The sequence below is a fragment of the Fusarium musae genome, chromosome 2 (genome assembly GCF_019915245.1).
Source record: "Fusarium musae strain F31 chromosome 2, whole genome shotgun sequence".
Taxonomy (NCBI): Eukaryota; Fungi; Ascomycota; class Sordariomycetes; order Hypocreales; family Nectriaceae; genus Fusarium; species Fusarium musae.
In genome coordinates, this window is record NC_058388.1 from 3337620 (window position 1) to 3356823 (window position 19204).

Below are 19204 nucleotides of genomic sequence, written 5' to 3' on the forward strand. Positions count from 1 at the left end.
ACAGCACAGTAGACAAAAAGAGTGATATTTCTTTCAGAGATTGATTTGAGTCTAGACCTGGTTCAGACTAGGGCTTCCGAGTCTCAATGGGGCCGCTTGGCCCAAGCCCCCTTCTGTTAAACCAGTCAAAACCTGTACTACACATACAGGGGCCCCCTGCAACTGCCCCTAGCAACGTGAATGACGCTGGTAAACAAAAAATACCTACAAGGGAAGACGGTGAGATGTGGGTTATTCTTCGACATCGACTTCACGACAGCATCGACAACGCCAACAGCATCCTTATGACGATGGCTCTGGACTCGAGATTGATGCCTTCTCCCTCATCGCCCTCGGCGTCTTTTTATGAGGGCAGGGTTCACTCTTCGGCTTCAACGCCATCGCTGAGATCTCGAGATGCGGCTTTATCCATGCCCGCCAGAATGGAAGGGGGAGGAAATGTCAAGGTCGTAGTCCGAGTGAGAGCGTTTCTCAAGAGAGGTGAATACACTTAAGCACCCGGTCTCCATTTCGTAGAACCTATGTATCTGACTAGTCTACAGAACTTGAACGCCAGGCAAAATGTCTGATCCAAATGGACCCCATCACTCAACTTACAACACTCTCCGCACCCGATGATCCTGACCCAGAGGCTGCAAAGCTAAAGGCCAAGAAGGTCATCGAGGAGAAGAAATTTACTTTCGATAACTCCTTCTGGAGTCATGACACTAACGACAAGCACTACGCCACTCAGGAAGATGTTTACAACAGCCTTGGCGAGGACTTTCTCGATCACAACTTCGAAGGCTACCACACGTGTATCTTTGCCTACGGGCAGACTGGATCTGGAAAGAGTTACACCATGATGGGCACCCCAGACCAGCCTGGCCTGATTCCTCGGACTTGCGAGGATCTCTTTGAGCGTATCGACGCCGCTCACTGCGAGAACTCAAATGTCGCCTATAATGTTCGCGTCTCGTACTTTGAAGTCTACAATGAGCACGTCCGTGACCTCCTCGTTCCTCCGCAAACGCACAAGGCGCCCAATTATCTCAAGATTCGCGAATCTCCCACCGAGGGCCCATACGTCAAGGATCTTACCGAGGTGCCCGTGCGAAACATCAATGAGATTCTACGCTACATGAAATTGGGCGATACATCTCGTACGGTAGCGAGCACAAAGATGAACGATACAAGTAGTCGAAGTCACGCCGTTTTCACAATCATGCTGAAACAAATTCACCACGATATGGAAACCGACGAGACGACCGAGCGAAGCTCCCGCATTCGACTGGTGGATCTCGCTGGTAGCGAGAGGGCGAAGGCCACCGAGGCTACTGGTGCGCGATTACGTGAAGGTAGCAACATCAACAAATCACTCACCACGCTGGGACGTGTAATCGCCGCTCTAGCAGACCCCAAGGCCGGAAGGGGTGGGAAGCGAAAAGAGGTTGTCCCATACCGAGACTCAATCCTCACCTGGCTTCTCAAAGACTCACTAGGCGGAAACAGCAAGACGGCCATGATTGCCTGCATCGCACCCTCAGACTACGATGAAACCCTTTCCACGCTACGATATGCCGACCAAGCCAAACGAATCCGGACCAGAGCGGTTGTCAACCAGGATCACATATCAACAGCCGAGCGAGACGCGCAGATTGCTGCCATGGCGGAGGAAATTCGCATTCTGCAGCTTTCCGTATCAGACTCGAGACAGCGTGAGAAGAACGCCAAGGAAGCTGAGGACAAACTGGAGGAGTACCAGACTCATGTCAACTCTATGCAGCGCATGATGGAGGAGCGCAGCATGGTAGCTGAGAGCAAGATCAAGAAGCTTCAGACGGAGAATGAGGCCTTGAAACTGCACCTGAAGCTTGCCATCGAAAGCCTCAAGAACCCTATTCCTCCTGTTGCCGTAAAGCCAGAGGGAGAAGTCGACGAGCAGGACAAGGAGAATGCCTCCGAATATAGTGAGTACGATGACGATCAGTATGATTCGGAGAGCACAGCATATGGCGAGGATGAGTTGCAAGAAGAAATGCAGCAATACCTCCAGGATATGGGTAACTTGAGGAAGTTGATGCAAGGGGACTTGACGAGGTTTAAGAATGAGAACAGCGCGAGAATGCCACTGGGCGCAAAGGAAACCCTCTGAAACGAATGACCAACGGCGATTGAAGGAAGATTTGCTAGCATGACAGGAGCATGGTGTTTTGGAAGCGTTGTTTGAATGACCGGGTCGGATTAGATTCACTGGATGTCTCTTTGAGTTTGCTGGACAATAGGCTACGTTACTTTACGTTACTACAAATGATTTAAATATGAAGAATTTTACCACAAACGAGTCCATCAGAGTCAATGGTATGATAAAATGGACTATAAAGCTTTGTACGCGTGTACGCATTGAGTACCTTGATGATAACAACATCAGCGTTGGGCAACTACATAAATATGATGATTAGCGGCGGGTTTCTTGTGCACTAAGCGCGTTATTTTATACACATATAAGTAATTCTATCTCCTATAAATCCCCCGAATCGTATCTTGACAAGCACTCTTCCGATCCGTCGGTTAACGTTACAGGATGAGTTGTCGATATGATCGTTGTCAAACTAGTTTCACTAAGCAATGTGTTTGACCTGATTGGCTGAGCCGGTTCGTCAACTTCAGTTTCAGTCGGATCAGGGACATCTAAAACTGTCCCCATGATTCGTCGGAATGTCAGCTGAGAAAATAGAACATGTCTTGAACGCAGTAACAGAGGTCAATAGATGAGCAACTGAAGATGTTTCGTCACCAGTCAATGGGGATTGCGAAGCCTGTAGTAGCTCATTCGCCGCCTCAAAGACCCCGCAGTCATGTCGTATCATGCCATGTCAACTACCTATGCATTTCTGCTATGGCAGAAGACTTGACATTTGCCTTGGATAATAAAAACACCAATATGCATGCTTAGAGTCGTACTAGTAGACTATTTCACTACATACCTTTGTAGTTTGTCTTCACCCCTAGGTTATTCAGAGTCTTATAAAAGTCTGGGCACCTCGAGGCACACCCACCTACATAGGTACTATAGTACTGTATTCCTCCATCCATAGGTACTAGGTAGGCATATCCCCACCATAGCTCGGCATTTGGGCATCTACAGTAGCAACAAAGCACTTGACCTGATCGTTAGACAGTACGTAATTATCTGCGTCTCCTTTTCTGACTACTACACATTGGCCTTCTCTTTATATGCCTGCCATTATTCTCTTGTTACTAAGAACTAAACGACGAAATAGGGGCTGTTGATAGTTTACCTGTACTAAGTTGTCCATTCCTCTTTCTGTCTGACGTGCCCCCTCCTCACCAGCTAAGCTACCTCGATACGTGACAGGGTTGCCTCTGTACTGTAGTTTCAACTCCAGTCTCCGTGCTCATCTCCGACCTTTGGCTTTCCTAACCTCCATAACTACTCGGCATTCTTACATTCGTTTTCCCTCCTTCTTCGTCTCGCATCTTACCAACATGTCTTCCCGTCTTCCTCTCTTCACGCGCGGCATCGCAGACTCGCAATCTCAGGAGAGCGATCCCAGCTCTCCCGCCGAACAGCGCGACGATGCCAAGCGAAACTTCCTAAAGACGATGCGAGCACTGCCCACCCAGCATTATTGGAACGTCTACTTCGACCGACAGGCCAAGGAAGGGGAAAGCGGTGATCAGTATCACTCGGGGCTGGAGCAGCTCGGTACCCAGATCGAGTCGGTGCAGGACTTTTGGCGCTATGCCAACAATACTCCTGTCGGAAATATTGGTGTTCGAGAGTCTTTGTATCTTTTCAAGTCAGGCTTCCGCCCTGTCTGGGAGGACCGACGCAATATTCTGGGTGGAAGTTGGACATTCCGCTTCCCTAAGAGCATAGGACCTGATGTGTGGACTCGTGTTCAGCTCCTCGCTATTGGCGAGAAACTCCAGAGTGTTCTCGACGACGGTACGAACTATGACCACAATGGACGCACTTGTGCTAACTTCTACTTAGACGACCAGCTTTGCGGTGTCGGTCTCTCCGTCCGCTTCAACTCCCACCTCATCACCGTATGGCACCGCGACGCCTCCAAGAAGAACTCGATCGACAACATCGTCAAGTGCATCATGGAGGAGCTCCCTCCCGAGATGCAACCCAAGCCTGACGCATACTACTATAAACGCCACTCAGACCACGCTGGCTTCAACCCTCCCCCGGAGCTCAAGGTCGTACTCGACTCCCGCCGACAGGAAGAGGAGAAGCTCGCTGCCGCTGCCGCTGCCGCCAAGGGTGGTGACGCCAAGCCAGCGGTGACGGTCGAGTCTCCGCAATGATTTTCACGAAAGTTACGACGTCTGGTTTTGCGCTGCTATATAGTTCAGGTTCATTTCAGGTAGTTGGGTTGACATAGTGTCTGGGAGTGTGTGCTTGTTAGCTCACGTATCCCCTCCCGTCCCGTCACTGTCACCTATGGGGCATGCATGCATCTGATAAGGCGTTTCAGAATTAGGTGTGATTATACATATGTATTGGCCAGGACCGTTGATCCTGAAGAACCTAGCGCTTTTGAGATTGTGAAATTAGATTTGGAAACAGTGAATGCGTACAGCTGCCCCTCAACTGCTGATATAGACACTGAATGTCTGAAACCTCCGTTTATGAACTCATCAAGGTCCCTCCAAAGAAGCCTCGACTCAGTAATGCGCACTTTACTATTATAATAATTATCATGTACCTTGATCTGCAAGCGGAAATGGGTGATTAGCAGTCAGCGTCTTATCCCTCGTGTCGGGATTCTTACCTCTCTTTCAATGCAGCATTGCAACTCTTGGATCGATTCCGCTTCGTCTCATGGTATTAGCTCCCCCAAGTCGTACAAGGCAAGTTTCGTTTGTTCGTAAATCGTAACACAGTGGCTCCTCCTGGAAGCTGGAGAATCACCTCCAAACACCAGCACTCTTCATGACTCCATCAAACTCCTCAACGCCCACTCCCCTAGCAACACCTACGCCGCCGTTCGCCTCGAGAATCATATCCTTGAGTAGTTCCTCATCGACATCCTCTTTGAGCACAGCAGCAACACGCCGCAGGTGTGCAAGGGTAATGGGTCCATCCTGACCATTTGTGAATAGTCGAAAAGCTTCCTCGACTTCTGCACGATGGGCGTCCGAGTCGTGCTCTCTTGTATGGAATTTGAGGGCGCAGATTGCGAAGAAAGGTTCAAATGTCGCGTATCCGTCGTTTTCTGGATCCAGGATCGATATAAATTCTTTGAGCTCTGCGTGGGAAGAGGGTGGAACACCGAGGGCTCTAATTAAACAAGCATATGTCAGCCAAGGACGCAAAGGCGTCCTCACATGGTTACTTACACGAGTGCAGACTTAACGTCGTCGATAGGCAAGACTCCATGCTTCTCGCCGTCCATTGGCTCTGCAAAGAGACTGAACGCCTCACGGATCTCGCCCTCTTCTTGCGCAGTCACATTATGCTCCTTTGCAAGTTTGGATTGTCGCGTCTTGGGTGCGGCGGTTGCGCTGGTCGCGGGAGCCTTGCGCTTTGGAGGCTAAAGGATTCTGTTAGGCCTTGTCTTGACTGGTATAAGGTCAGATTATGCATTACCATTTGCGCTTGCGAAGAAGGGACAACAAGCACTGATACGCAGTCGCGATGATTGATGTCACGATAGGTGCTTTGTGGTGACGATGGTGAATTTGGCGCCCGCGACGGACAGTGCACCAGTACCGTCTAGAGTCTCTATTCAAACTGTACGGGTCCTTCTCTCAAATGAGTTTTAATAAATTTTCCCTTACAGACCCAGACCATTTCCCTTTAACAATCTATGTCAACATTTCCACAGTCTTTCTGGACTGATTTCACAATGCACTCGCGCTCTCTTGGAGAATAATCACCGCGGAGTACTCTACGGTTTGTTTACCTATGCCTGCTACGCCGCTACCGTACATACTCGGATCTCGACGCCGACAGCTCTTCTCGATATCGTGATGTTCCCTCAATATTCGCTTCTAAAAATGCTAGAGCTTGCCGCTTTGAAATCACTACAGCGAGCAAGTGTGGACAGTGAAGCAAAATCAAAACAAGCCTCGTCGGACAACTTCAAACCGACGTGGTTCCAGCGGGTAGCAAGCGATGCCGTGTCTTTGAAGACAGGCACCTAGCGATCCATGGAGACACACAATTTGTAGTGCTTGGTTTTCAATAAAGTTAATTATTCGCTCAGAATACTCGCTCGCCCTATGCAGCTCATCTTCACCCATATGCTTCCTTTCTCCTGGGTCCTGGCCAATCTGTTATCAGCCATCTATATCTTGGCCTCTGGCTCTCTTTAGACTGGTCAGCCATGAAAGGATACAGGATCGTGAGGAACTGCTACTACTTACTCACTTGAAGTTGTTCTTCATTTCGCGTAACTTGGCCATAACTGCCACAGGCTCCGTCTCGCCTGTCTGCTTCTGAATCTCGGGATCCTGTGATGGTTAGTTTGGTATCCTAACATGTTCAACAACTTTGACGAACCTCGACCCTCATAAAGACGTTGTGTTCCTATGCAAAGTCAGCCGTTTCGTATCGAAACAAGTCGTGGATTTGAGCTACCTTTTCGTCTCCGATGGTAAACTTGCCAGTGGTGACCTTATTGTTCTCGGCGAAGGAGTGGAGCTTCTGGACAGCATCGCGCTGAGAAACAGATGCGGCAAACTTGACATTGGCCTTGGTATACTCATGTCCCGGCTATCATAATATGAGCGTCGACGTACTTTTGTGTTGGCTTCGAACTTACATAAACCACAGTGTCATCAGGCAACGCCGCAAGACGCTTGTTCAAAGCCTCGTGCATCTCCTCCGCATTGCCCTCGAAGAATCTTCCACATCCTGTCCATTATCAGCACAGGCTCAAGACATCCTTGTGCACATCTGAGGTTTGCTCAAACTTACCGCCAATGAAAAGGGTATCACCCGTGAAGACAGCTTTGTCCTTTCCGTCTTCCACAAAGAAGCAGATGCTGTCCTGAGTGTGGCAAGGTGTATGCACACCCTTGAAGGTGATGTCGCCGAGCTTGAAGGTCTCGCCGTGACCTGGTGTCTTCGTAACACCATCGCAGTCTTTGCCGCCAATTATGTCTATCTTGGGGTTGTCCAGCTCAGCAAGCTTGTGGGTGTCAACAAGTTTTCATGGGGCATCATTCTGGGGGGTCTTACCAGCTTCTTGTTGCCTCCTGCATGATCCCAATGGCAGCAAGGAGATCAGTCTAGGTCGGGAGAAATTGGCAGTTAATGATACTCACTGATGGGTGTTGACAATGGCTGTCAAGTTGATCTTCCCCGCCTTGATAGCCTCCTTTAGGATAGGCGCAACCCTGCACTATACATCAGCAGCTTCTCAGATATTCTCAGGATGGTTACTATGTACTCGGGAGGGTTTGCGGGATCAACGATGACGGCGTCCTTGGACTTATCGTCAACTACCAGGTAAGCGTAGTTGTTGGAGCTTCCCTCCCCTATTGAAATCAGTTTCAAGGTCCTCGACTTCAAAAGGGATTCTTTGGACACTTGGCATACACATGGGAATTGACTGGATATGCATGGCGCGGGTAGCAACAAGCTACATCATCTCAGCTGGGCACACCTTTGGAGTTGAACAACTGACTCACAGCACTAGATAGAAATCCAATTTTCTGTCTGAGAAATGGCCGACTTGTAGCGATTCTATACATAAGTAGGTCTCTGTAAATGTCAAGGCCGGTCGGTTGAAGGCGGATGCGCTGTAACAGAACAAGATCGAATGAGACGTGAGTCTTTGTCATCCAAGCAAGGCATCGTGGCTCCAGCATCATGACGTTTGCCGATGCGGGCGACTGCACGTGATATATCCGAGTCCAATTCCAACATTCACCCATATTTTGCCTCTACAGAATGATGATTTTTATATCCAGTCAAAAAGGGGTATCTAATAGAAAGATTGAGCGCTCGTTCTAAACAATGCCAATAGGTTTAGGCTTCCATGTGCCTTTGAACTGTGACCACCCAAAGTCATCTTCCTCATCAGCTTCGCCGGTGTTAGGCTCTGTATCTTGCATCGTCGTATCGGCGGTACCAGATTTTGACGACTTCCTCTCTTCCTCAGACTCTCGTAGCCTCTGCATCAATTCTGCGCACTTCAGAAATGCTTGGTTGCCTGGCAAACTGCCCTTGACCTCTTGAACTGTCTTGAGAACGCGCTCAGGAGGCCATCGCTCGAACTCCTGGAACAGAGCTGCCAGCTTAGATTCATCTCCCTCACTGAGATACCGTAGTACTGTCTTGCGACACGCGTCGCTATTGTCCTCGCCCAGCTGCTTCCAGTAATACTCCCAAATCCACAACAATGCCTTCTTTGCTGCCGTGCGCAACTTTGCTAATGAAGGCAGCTGTTCGTGCGTTGACTGATGGCGAAGCTCAACAAATGTAGCGGGCAACCCAATGGTCTTTGCAATAGAGTACATGCTCTGTTTGCGCTGTTTGTCCTGATGGCCATCAAGAAGACCAGTAACGAACCTCGTGTTTCATCAGCTCCATCGTACAGCAATGGGTCTCCGCTGGCAGAGCTTACCTGCTGAAGGCAGCTGAATATGCTGCTCTGATTGCGTACGCCGACGAAGCTGCATTTTCTCTAGCGGCTGCCTCTTTATCACTTAGCATCGCCGCCATCAACAGGGCTGTTGACTCGACCATGTGAGGGCAGTTTCCTCGCTGCATCCACATCGACACGCGCGCAACCGCTTTGTGCTGCCTCTTTTGTGTTTCCTGATCGTCCAAGATCCGTTGGTTTTGTATGTTTACACTGCCTTCAGCATGGCTTGAATACCCCTTGGCCTCTATAGCGTTGGTGTCGATGCCTGTGTACATCTGCTCGCGAACGAGCAAGAGTTCGTAACGGTCGCGCCATGGTGTAAAGACGTATTGTACCATTTTTTGGGTCTCTATGATGATTTTTTTTTTCCTCCGGAGTATTTGATACTTAGCAGCATCTAGTCGCCTGTCCGGGGGAAACAGCGGCGCGTGTATTTACTTCTGTCCTGTTTTTTTTTCGTTTGTTGTGTACTGATTGCAGGATTTTTGTTCGGATAAATTTTCTGTAACAAATGATGGATATCTATCGCCTCAACAGCATGTGTTATTCTTGCCAACAGCATCACGTTTTAATGCCCTGTGGGTTTATTCTGCAACCTATTATTTCTCACGGGGTTTCAATATTATAATCGTGATTTTCTTTTAATTTCTTACTCCCCCAACACCTACGTATTTCAGCGCACAGTGTCGTAGATAAATGTCGACGAGTAAAGCACAATACCAAAGTCCGAGGTTGGTACAGGGTAAGACATCTACCATCGCACCTCGAATAAGGACCGCCTCCCTGTGCCTTAGGCAGGTTGAGCAATTTTTCAGGTCACGAGGTGGAGCAGAGCTCCTGGTCAAGTCTCATTCGGAGCATGCTAGGTAGGCTAGTCATGTCTCCCCAGAATGCATGAGTTTGTACGGAGTATGACTCCCAGTTCTATCTGCGGAGCTTCCGAGCCGCACAGAGTTCTAAGAAGTCGCTGAATTAGATTGAGTTACCGATCGATAGGGCGCAAGAAAACCTAGGACTTTTATCTGAAGTGATAAAAAGACTTGGGTAAGTTTACTATACTTGTTGTGGAGCTTTAGACCAGTTTATTCTGGCACCTCGTTTAATCTCAGAGGTTTTATATTTCCCCCAAAGGCCGATCAATCTTACGGTGGCGCTAGCCACTTTTTATCATTCAGCCACAACCGTCCCTGAGCAAATACGTAATGCCGAAAACAAAGAAAATCGGAAAGAGGGGGGGTCGTGCACATGCCACGCAGGGCTGGCTCAGAGTGGGGAGGGGGGCGTCAAATCTGGAACTTGACCAATTGAATATGCTGAGTCAAGTACGGAAGCACGGACCTTCGATGCCACATGCTGTACAGGGTTCAGCACAGCTACAGTACCTAATCAACGTTGGCAAAGAGACGCGGCTCTTTTTGGGTCCAACCTCATTCATACCGCCTCTTTTTGCCTAAGCTACCTACCTACCTACTATACCTGAGGTATCTCCAACGATGCTCTGGTGACTGATGGATTTTGCTGTTGCGTGATAGGCCATGGCCCAAGTCATTATTGTTAGACCACAATACGTGACACATTGCCAAGTCGCTTTATTCTCTCTCTCAATATATTGGTTGTATTTCTTCGTTGGATAACTATTGGGCGGCTGCCTGAGCCTTACTTGTATCTCTTAGTTGTGTGCTCTTTGCACGGGGTATCCATAGCCAGCCGAACTCTATATATGTAGTAAATCCAAACGCTTGCATCCAAGTTTCTTATCCTGAGATCCAGGTGCACCGACCTAAACACCTTGTAGTTTCCCATGTTCCAGAGAAGCAAAAACCGGCTTTTCCTGCCTACCAGTGTACACCATAGTGTTACAAAAAACCATGTCATTATTCATGTATGCCGTTACAAATTTCGAGATGCAGCGGGATCACTGCTCGTCATCCTCCTCCTCTTCGTCGTCTTCATCTTCATCCTCTTCGTCAGATTTGGGAGGCTCCCATGTCTCTTCGAGCTTAAGGCCCTTGCCTTGAGGCTCATGGGCCCTGAATGATGACCCAAGTAAAGATGATACAGTAGATCGATAGTTGTTGAGATGAGGATCCTCGTTGTACTTCTCCGGAGTGTCGTACAGCCCCATTCCAACCAGAATCTCGCCGTCTTCTTCCGCGGCATCTTCAAGAGCCTGATAGTGAGGATCCTCTGATACTGCTGGTTGAGACAGTTGGGTTTGTGGGAGAGTCTCAGGGGTGGGGGGTGTGGTGGAGCCAATACCGTGCATGATAAAGGTATTCCAGTCCCATCCATTGCTATCAGTGGTCTCGGCGGGCGCAGCAATGACAGGCAGTTGACGACCGGGAAATACCATAGAAGCAGCGGGGGAGTGGTGCGACATGCTCGTTCCGTGGTAAGGATTGTAGGTAATGTTGTCGGTAGATTGATATGGGAGAGGCAGATGGGAGAAAGCCAGCGGGGATGTACCGCATGAAGTTGAATCCATCATTGGGGAATAATGAGCATAGTTGCCGTGCAAGTCTTGGTGGTCGGAAGGCAAATGGCTAGTAGTCAAGGCATACGCAGGTTGTTGCGCCTGGACATAGGGTTGTTGGCCATATGAGCCTGGATGCCAACTCACGGGACGTGATGACCGTGGGGCGGGTTGCTGGGACTCAACGTCACAAAATGTTGATAGCTGTTCCATGATCTGCTGTTGTCGACGTTGCGAGTTGCCGTCATTCATGAGAGTCTTTCGGCGAGCCATAATACCGGACAAGCGAGGGCTGTTGTTGGCGCTTGAGGGCTTGGTCACCCTCATAGCACCACCAGATCGTTGTCCACTGGACCCTCGTGAGAACCTTCTTGAAGCTTGCGAGCATGCCATTTGTTGTGTGTGGTCGTCCAGCATTGTGTCGTAAGGATATGTGATGGGCAAGGAGCCTGCTGGCTGCACACCGAAGAGTGGGTGCATCATATTGAATCGTATCGAGGAAGTAATATGATTGAAAGTTGAGATATATCGAGACAAGTTGCCAAAACGACAGCTGATATTAGAGTAATTATCGTTCTCAATACAAATTAACTTTTGAGGTGAAAGTAATGATGGTAGATCTGAAGAACTGAGAAGGGCTCAGCTTGAATATGTATCGTGAAATGGTGGTACCGGCTCCAAAGGGGTTCGAGGGGGTTAACGAAACATGGGGCAATCGATGGCTTGAAAGATAAATCGAGCCTAGCAGCTTTGAACAAGATCAACTCTCCAAGGATCTGGGTGTGGATCAGGAGGGACCAAGCAATAAAGAAGCATGGGCGACTTAGTAGCTACATGATGGCTGTAAACCGTAGAATTTAGAACAGTCGTCAAATCAGAATCTGGCCCATGGGGTGCTTGGCTAGGTTCCTCATCACATTTGACCCTCACTTCACGTTCCTGTGCTGGGATTATCATTCTGGCATGGCAGCCGGGGTGGTGGGCTGCGTCATACGGGCCGGCAGGGGGTGTGTCAACGGGCGGAGCCAGTAATCAGTGAGAAAAGGCGGGCGGGAAGTAGTGCTGGAGCGAGAATCAGGCTGCTGGTCTGGGGATTGAGACGACGTCTGCGGCATGGAGTCAAGGGTTTTCCTGTGTGAGGGCGTGTCGACTGGTACAGAGTAGGATCAGTGCGGTTCACGCCGATTTGGTAGGCATACGCTAAGTTTGGCGTGGTACCGTCGTACCGACAGGGCGAACAAGGAGGAAACAGGTACTCCGTAGTGGTGGTGATGGGGCCTCCCGCCGCTATGATTGCGTTGCAGACCCACCAGACCCACCAGAGCGGCGTCTCTAGAAGAAGTGGACATCCTCGGGTCGTCTGGTCTCAAAGCAAGCTAGGCAAGTCACCCCTGCCGCTAGGGATGCAGCTCAAGAAGGGATGGAGAAGAATTTGGCCCACGGGCTGGAGTCGTAATAAAGCACAAGGAGCAAGGTCGTCAGCCAGTCTGGCCGCAGCATCCGCTTGGTACTCAGCGAGAGTAGGGGGTTAGGGTATTGCTGAAGGGGTGCACCAAGCGCTGCACTAGCCGGCGCCACAATGCATGCATTTGTTGGGCCTGAGATGGGCTGGGGGACCACTACTGTAGGAAGCGCCGCGCCCAGGCCAAAGGATGGAACATTTCCCTACTGGGTGAAAGTACCACTCCGGAAGGGTCTTGAATCTCATCCAAGCGGGATGCTCATCACTGCTCTCATGGTTTAGCATGCTTCGCTCAGTGTACTGCAGACACCCCTGCTGTAGCACATGTAATTCCCATTTCTCGGCTCTACGCTGAGGTATTGCAACTCGCAAAGAGGGTGAGATGCGAGAAGGGCGTTCTCCTAGGAGAAACAATCATATCTGATCGACAGGTGCTTGATGATGTTTGCAATGGGTTTGAGATCCGCCTATCGTCACCGTCGAGGGAGGACACCACCGGTAATAACGGTTTGTTGTACCCGCTTCTTTGTACATGCTCTTGCGTATCATGATCCGTTTATTCTTGGGACTATTGAACGCTTGTCTGGTGAGGAACAGCATCGTTGGCGACTTCCCGAGGATAGACGGGAAAATGTGCTGCCAAGTGATAAATGCTCTGTGCAAGACTTCGATAAATGGGTGGATAGGTAGCTTGATGGGATGGCACCGAGTTTCCCTGAGGCCTGGAATGGCTATCACCGTGAAAGTTTAATCCACGAGACGATGTATTGGCAAGGGCTTGATGGCGCAGCATAACCCCATCAAAGTCCCATCACAGACGGTTGGTGTTGCGCTGTCTGGGCTGTATCATAGCTCCAAGGTCGATGAGAAATTCAAACGTACCATTTCAGATATTTAGGATGTGGGACCGCATCCGCACTCTAGTACATACCCTACCAAGAGTCGGCATAGTCCTTCTCCTGGTAGCGAAACCTGTGGGCGGGTGCCCGGCGTTGCATTATGCACATGGTACTCGAACTGTGCAGGAGAGCCAGGTAAGTCACCACTATGAGCGCTTTTCTGGGCGTGTGATAGACTAGATGAGGAAGCTAGACATGCTATGGTGAGCGATGTGCCTGTACTGTTGCCGTTGACGGGACTTCTTGGTGGCAAGAATACCTATCTCAGTGGACGCGGACAGTTACCGTCTTGCAATTTTGCTCCGTAAGACCAGGCACATGGGAGCGGCAATGCAGTTTGGCCTCCATGGAGCGAGACCTCAGACAAAGACTAATACGTTAGCAGTAATATCAATCTACTAACCTTAGGTCGTCGTAGAGAGAGAGGTATTTGATGGAGAGGGAGCGCCGGGCAGTCAGCCCAGATCAATGAGGCATTGACTCAAAGCTTGAACGAATGGCTGCGCAGGGCCGCCTGACTCTTCAGGCATGTACGTCCCGCCCAACATCCAAACCCCGAGGTTAGGTAATTAAGGTATCCGTAATTAGGTACCTTTCATGGTTGCTTGGATCGGTATCTCAGGTAAGGCAGCTAGGGTAGGCACGTTCCAGCAACGCCTGATGGCCTGAGCGCTGACATCCAATCCATCCTGCCTATTACCTGCCCTGGTCGATTGTCCAGTCACGGATGTGGAGGGCCCTTGGGAGGTAAAAATACACGAGACTGGCTTACATCAAAATCTATTGATCTACTACCAACCCTAGTCTCTTGTTTTCTTTCACCCTAGGCTAGACTGCAAGCACAAGTCGTCCTGCTCCGCCTAAATGCTTAAGGTATGTACCTACCGCAGGCAGAGCCTAGAGGACGCTTGAACTCTTCCCTCCCTGTTTGAAGTTATTAATGGCAAATGCGGTAAGCGGTCTAGCCAGTCATCTCTATCCACCTGCAAGCCCCAAAGGTTGTCAGTTGGTGACTCGCTCATCCTGACACTTCAGACAGTACTGTACTCCGTACATATCATCCAAGCACTGAATCAAATTCGATTTAACACATACATATGTAACACGGATGCTTTCCTCCACTCAGGGGCTGTGGAAACAACGACACTTTCCAACCTTGGTAAACATTGGGATGCCAGACCGTGCTCCAGAATCCAGTCTGCCTGTAGTACCACTTCATGGCTTCCTGTACTAAGGAGTACGCCCGCGGCAATGCCAACACCAGCATGATTTGAATTCTGGCGGCTTTTTAGGCAAGCGGTTTGGTTTCTCTTCCCTAGACCAGTGGATCTGCCTGCCACGTCGTCTACAAAATGTACAAGTGATTCATCTCAAAACACGAAACACGAGCAACCTTACCTATCGATACGTGCTAGGTACGGAATGTCTGATCTGATATATCAAGTGTCCATCTCAGGGATCAAGAAGACTCAAGATCACAGGGCCTAGAAGGAAACAATCAAATGTCTTCCTAAATTTATCTGAGTTGGCCAAAAAGACGGCCTGACAACAGACAGAGGAGAGTGAACAGCAGCCTCTTACGATGATCCAATCTGGAGCAAACCTACCAACGCCCCTCGTTCATAATAAAGGTAATTATATTATGTTCCTAGTCCAATGAAAGATGCAACAATGGATACACACTGACAGTCTCGGCTTTTACTCCTTCTCTGTCACCTCCATTGTCTCATCTCATCGCCCCTCTGTCCATGGGGGATATGCATGGCTCATCAAGCTCACACCGCAGTCAACCAGAGCTTTGCTGGCGCTTGGTAGCTAGGGATTCTTTGTTTACGAGATTATCCCCACCCTCAGAGTTCCATTGCGCTGACCATAACCACCAAATTGAGAGTCTGTGGGGCACAGCATACTGACGCCCCTCTCTCCTTTAGTCCTCGCCTGTTCGCCTTCTGAAGCTTGCATCTCTCCCTTGAAAGATCTGGGCATACCTGTAAGTTGACTAGCCCCCTCTGGAAGGATCCAATTGTGCAGTAGAGGGATCAGCAGCCTGGCGCCATCAGTTGGTGAGCCTGGCTGCCTGGTGAGCCTGGCCTTGTTGTTTCTGAATTGCCCTGATTGGCCACTGATTCAGTCTTCAAACGAGGGCTGGAACTGTGCGCCACCCCGAAAGTGTCCTGATCCAAGATGAAAGCGTGCCGCCTCGATGGATCTTTCAACATCCTTTTTTATTTTATTTTATTTTTATTTATTTATTTATTTATTATTATTATTATTTTCAAACCTCAGGTAACCCTGGCTTGCCTGGCTTAATGTCCCGGTGAATCTACCGTACATACGAGACTCGGGTGTATGGTCAGAACAGCCAACGAGTCTATCACCGGTGCCTCTGAATGTGCTCTTTAGGTAGTATACGAGTCGATCCGTCTTGCGTGTAAATTACAACTATTCTCCATAGCAGGAGAGCGCGTCGGCATCTTGGCAAACAATTGCGGTCAGATATATCCATACTTTACACAAAAGATACCGAAATTGGTCAACAGATCCGGATGCTGTGACCTTCAAAAGATACTCTTGCCGGCATTTGCTAGAGGTCAGTTGCTGTAATATCTATGCAGTGAATCTCGATGTTAGTTCGGGATTTTTATCAATACAGCGCTTGTCCAAACACGAAGATTTGCAATGTTTTGGACCAGGCCTTCTTTTTTTCTTTTCTTTTCTTTTTTTCGAATCTTTCTGGTTCAGATGCCCTCGATCGATACCCAGGGGATTGGCGGGTCTGTCCATGGCGTTAAGAGTAAGCGTCGACCTTACTGCCCTGGGCTAGGGAATTCAGGTAATTGCCGTTCTTCGACTCCATGGTCTTATCGAGGCTTGGAGGTTCAAGCTGGATGGCAGCTGGGTTCCATGGGTTGTACCGTTGTACATGCATCCGAAGTTCTCTTGTGGGTCACATGTACAGGGAGAGGAGAGGATTTGGAGGATGTCCGTGTCTTGTCCCCGCGAATCACACTCTTTGGGCCGGATCACGCATTGATTGTCCTGCCTAGGCGTTTTATCTCACTCGGAACAGCAGGATAGCCATTAGCTTTCGACGCGGAACGCTGTCCCACAAGACATTGGTGCTGATCATCAACCTACAGGCTATAGCACTCATCGAACTTCTCCTTACGGTTCGTGCGTTACCTGAGTCACGGAAGCGCAGCCACCACCATGTGAGAGTCTTCTAATACGGTGCAGTACATACTTTTTGCATAGACTATCCCATCTCAGCACAGCGCAGTATCACTGGCCTTGGACGGTCTAGCCCCTGGCAAAGCACCACACCACACCATTCTTCTCAAAACCATGCCAGCATGCCTCATCGGCGGATGTATCCTGGCCGCCTAGGATCACATTTGCTATCGCGGCTGACGAGGACAATTTCAGCATATGCGTCATCCAAATGCCCTTCACGTAACAAACGAATGGCGGTCGACCGCTACACCATAGCCCTAGATTAGCGACCCTTTCTTACAGACTAGAAACGGGGTTGCAACTGGAAGTTCCGAAGGCAACTTGTCAGCATTACACAAGTGATTCAATATCTTAAACACAATGAATGCTAGGTCATGATTGCTTTCATGTCATCCGCGGTTCAATCTTTATTGTATGTATTGGGGTGCACTCACCACACATTCACACATTCATCCAGTCATTGTGAAGAATAACTGGAATCATACTCACCCTCGAGATCTGCTTGTGACCGTCCAGTCAATCATCATATGCTTCTCAGATGGATAGGGCCCAAACCAATCTGCCCTGTTCGGCCTCAAATCAAAGATCCTGCATCTAACCCATAATGTACTTGTACTACGAGAGAGGCTGATTTTTTTCTTTTCTTTTTTTGTTTGACTTTCTCTCTTGCTACCATTGTACTAGACACACATCCCTATAGCCGAATTCACCCCTCCCAGCAAATCTGCACCAGTGGATTCCCTTTCATAGCCGAGTCGCTAATTCGGTAGCCCGAACGCTAACTGTTCCTGCGATCAACAATGGATTCAATGTCAGACATGAAGACTCACTGGCAACTTGTCCCCTCGACAGAATGCATCTACATACAGTAACGTATTCGGGTCAGATGTCGTTCGATCCGAAGATCTTTATTGCAACAAGAATACTTTGAGTCTTCTTCAGCACTACATAGCTGCAGAAAACGCGGAAGCTTCTTTCACTTGCCCAACTCTTCATACAGTGGGCTATGGTCACGGGAGGCAAGCTCCAAAAAAAGCCATCGAATATACATATCGAGTAACGACTGGCTTGCATCACCAAAACTCTCAGGTTTGATCAAAGTTACCTGTGGCTTTCGAATCCACGCGATCTCGTTTACAGGACGTGCTGTCATTGAGAGCTGGCAACCCACGCCCGCCACACTATGCCAACTCAAAACGGAGTGTGGATGCTTAAAAAAAAAAAAAAAAAAAGCAAGAAAAAAGAAGAAAAAGCAAGGGTGTGCAAGTGGAGGATTCAAGCCCGTTCATCAGGGATTCCTTAGCATGACACCTGGGTATCGCCAAGGAAGCGAAAAAGAATAATTCGCCAGAGCTACGGTCCAGTTGCCGAAGATCAACATGCTTGGCCTGACCTTATAATCCCTGCTTGCTCTGCGTGTATGTGTGTACATATGTACAGAGTAACATTCAACTGGATGTTTGCATGCTTACAGTACCGGCACAGTACAGTCCTCGCTCGTGGACTGAAGACCTACTGTATTTCGGAAACGATAATCCAGCACATGAGCATGTGCTCATAAGACCGCGTAGTCCATCAGAGCGTTCCACGCTTCAACATACCTCAACATGTTTGACAAGACTGGCATCAATCGCCATCAACAGTCATGGAAGAAGGAGGGTTCCAATATTAAGATCAGACCCTTACACTGGGATGCGCCGCCCTTACGCTAGACTATAAACATGCCCTTGGGCCACTTTTAAAAACCGCTGCCATGGGTCTACCACAAACAACTTGAATGGTGGAGAACGGAGAGTCTGAAGCTAGAAACGACCAGCCCCTGCACAAAAGTCTGACCTGTTTGGTATCATCTGTAATTATGTACGTATCCGTACTGGTACAGTTTGGTGCCGGGGGTAAATACTGCGCTTCCAAATCCAATCCCGTGTGCGTTGAGCCAATGAAGGGCCCAGGCTTGATTGACTCAAGAGGATTAAATAAGAGCCCTTGCATTCAATGAGAAACCTGCAACATACCGCTGTGCCTTGGCCTCCTGGACACCCATGGTTCAACTTTCCCATTCATCCATGCATGCCATGTAAGTCAGCTGCCAGAAGGATTCGCTTGAGAGTGAGCCATTGGCAGCCCGCCTCGGTCGCCTTGACTGAGCAACATCTCACACAGCATTAGTCCCCGGCGGCGGCATGCATGCGAGTTTGTGATCATGCAGGTGTCTTTGTTAAGGGGGGGTGCAAAATGATTGATAACCTTGATTGCCTGTCTATGACTCGTTACTCTAATGTTGTATCGTTGCTGTATAGCGTTTGCAACGAATTGTTTGGAACGCTGCGATGCCCATCTGCGATCCTAAGTGAACCTTTGATGCAGGACGTGACGAGGAAGCAAGCAATATACGTACGACAACCACCATCCAGTCACTTACAACAGTCCAAATGCAAATATAGTGGAGCTCTGCGAAGGTCGACCCGTCGAGCGGAAGGGATATGGCTCGCGGTACGCCGTAAGATGCGGCAATCACTCTCGA

General features: G+C 49.1%; 6 protein-coding genes across 6 annotated transcripts; 2 read left to right on the top strand and 4 right to left on the bottom strand.

The window, feature by feature from the left end:
- Window positions 1-422: 422 nt before the first annotated feature.
- J7337_002926 (uncharacterized protein) lies at window positions 423-2134 on the top strand (the record flags this gene model as incomplete). Its single annotated transcript, XM_044820651.1, has 2 exons — window positions 423-480; window positions 543-2134. 2 exons carry the CDS (start codon window positions 423-425, stop codon window positions 2132-2134), a joined length of 1650 nt encoding a protein of 549 aa, XP_044684951.1.
- A 1355-nt stretch (window positions 2135-3489) lies between these two features.
- On the top strand, window positions 3490-4320 carry J7337_002927 (uncharacterized protein; the record flags this gene model as incomplete). The annotated part of the gene is made up of 2 exons (XM_044820652.1): window positions 3490-3952; window positions 4001-4320. 2 exons carry the CDS (start codon window positions 3490-3492, stop codon window positions 4318-4320), a joined length of 783 nt encoding a protein of 260 aa, XP_044684952.1.
- A 603-nt stretch (window positions 4321-4923) lies between these two features.
- Window positions 4924-5608, bottom strand: J7337_002928 (uncharacterized protein; the record flags this gene model as incomplete). Its single annotated transcript, XM_044820653.1, has 3 exons — window positions 4924-5296; window positions 5356-5549; window positions 5606-5608. 3 exons carry the CDS (start codon window positions 5606-5608, stop codon window positions 4924-4926), a joined length of 570 nt encoding a protein of 189 aa, XP_044684953.1.
- A 776-nt stretch (window positions 5609-6384) lies between these two features.
- On the bottom strand, window positions 6385-7586 carry J7337_002929 (uncharacterized protein; the record flags this gene model as incomplete). The annotated part of the gene is made up of 7 exons (XM_044820654.1): window positions 6385-6471; window positions 6599-6733; window positions 6783-6874; window positions 6938-7151; window positions 7302-7359; window positions 7413-7500; window positions 7562-7586. 7 exons carry the CDS (start codon window positions 7584-7586, stop codon window positions 6385-6387), a joined length of 699 nt encoding a protein of 232 aa, XP_044684954.1.
- A 388-nt stretch (window positions 7587-7974) lies between these two features.
- Window positions 7975-8950, bottom strand: J7337_002930 (uncharacterized protein; the record flags this gene model as incomplete). Its single annotated transcript, XM_044820655.1, has 2 exons — window positions 7975-8536; window positions 8592-8950. 2 exons carry the CDS (start codon window positions 8948-8950, stop codon window positions 7975-7977), a joined length of 921 nt encoding a protein of 306 aa, XP_044684955.1.
- Window positions 8951-10527: 1577 nt separating this feature from the next.
- Window positions 10528-11502, bottom strand: J7337_002931 (uncharacterized protein; the record flags this gene model as incomplete). Its single annotated transcript, XM_044820656.1, has 1 exon — window positions 10528-11502. One exon carries the CDS (start codon window positions 11500-11502, stop codon window positions 10528-10530), a length of 975 nt encoding a protein of 324 aa, XP_044684956.1.
- Window positions 11503-19204: the final 7702 nt, after the last annotated feature.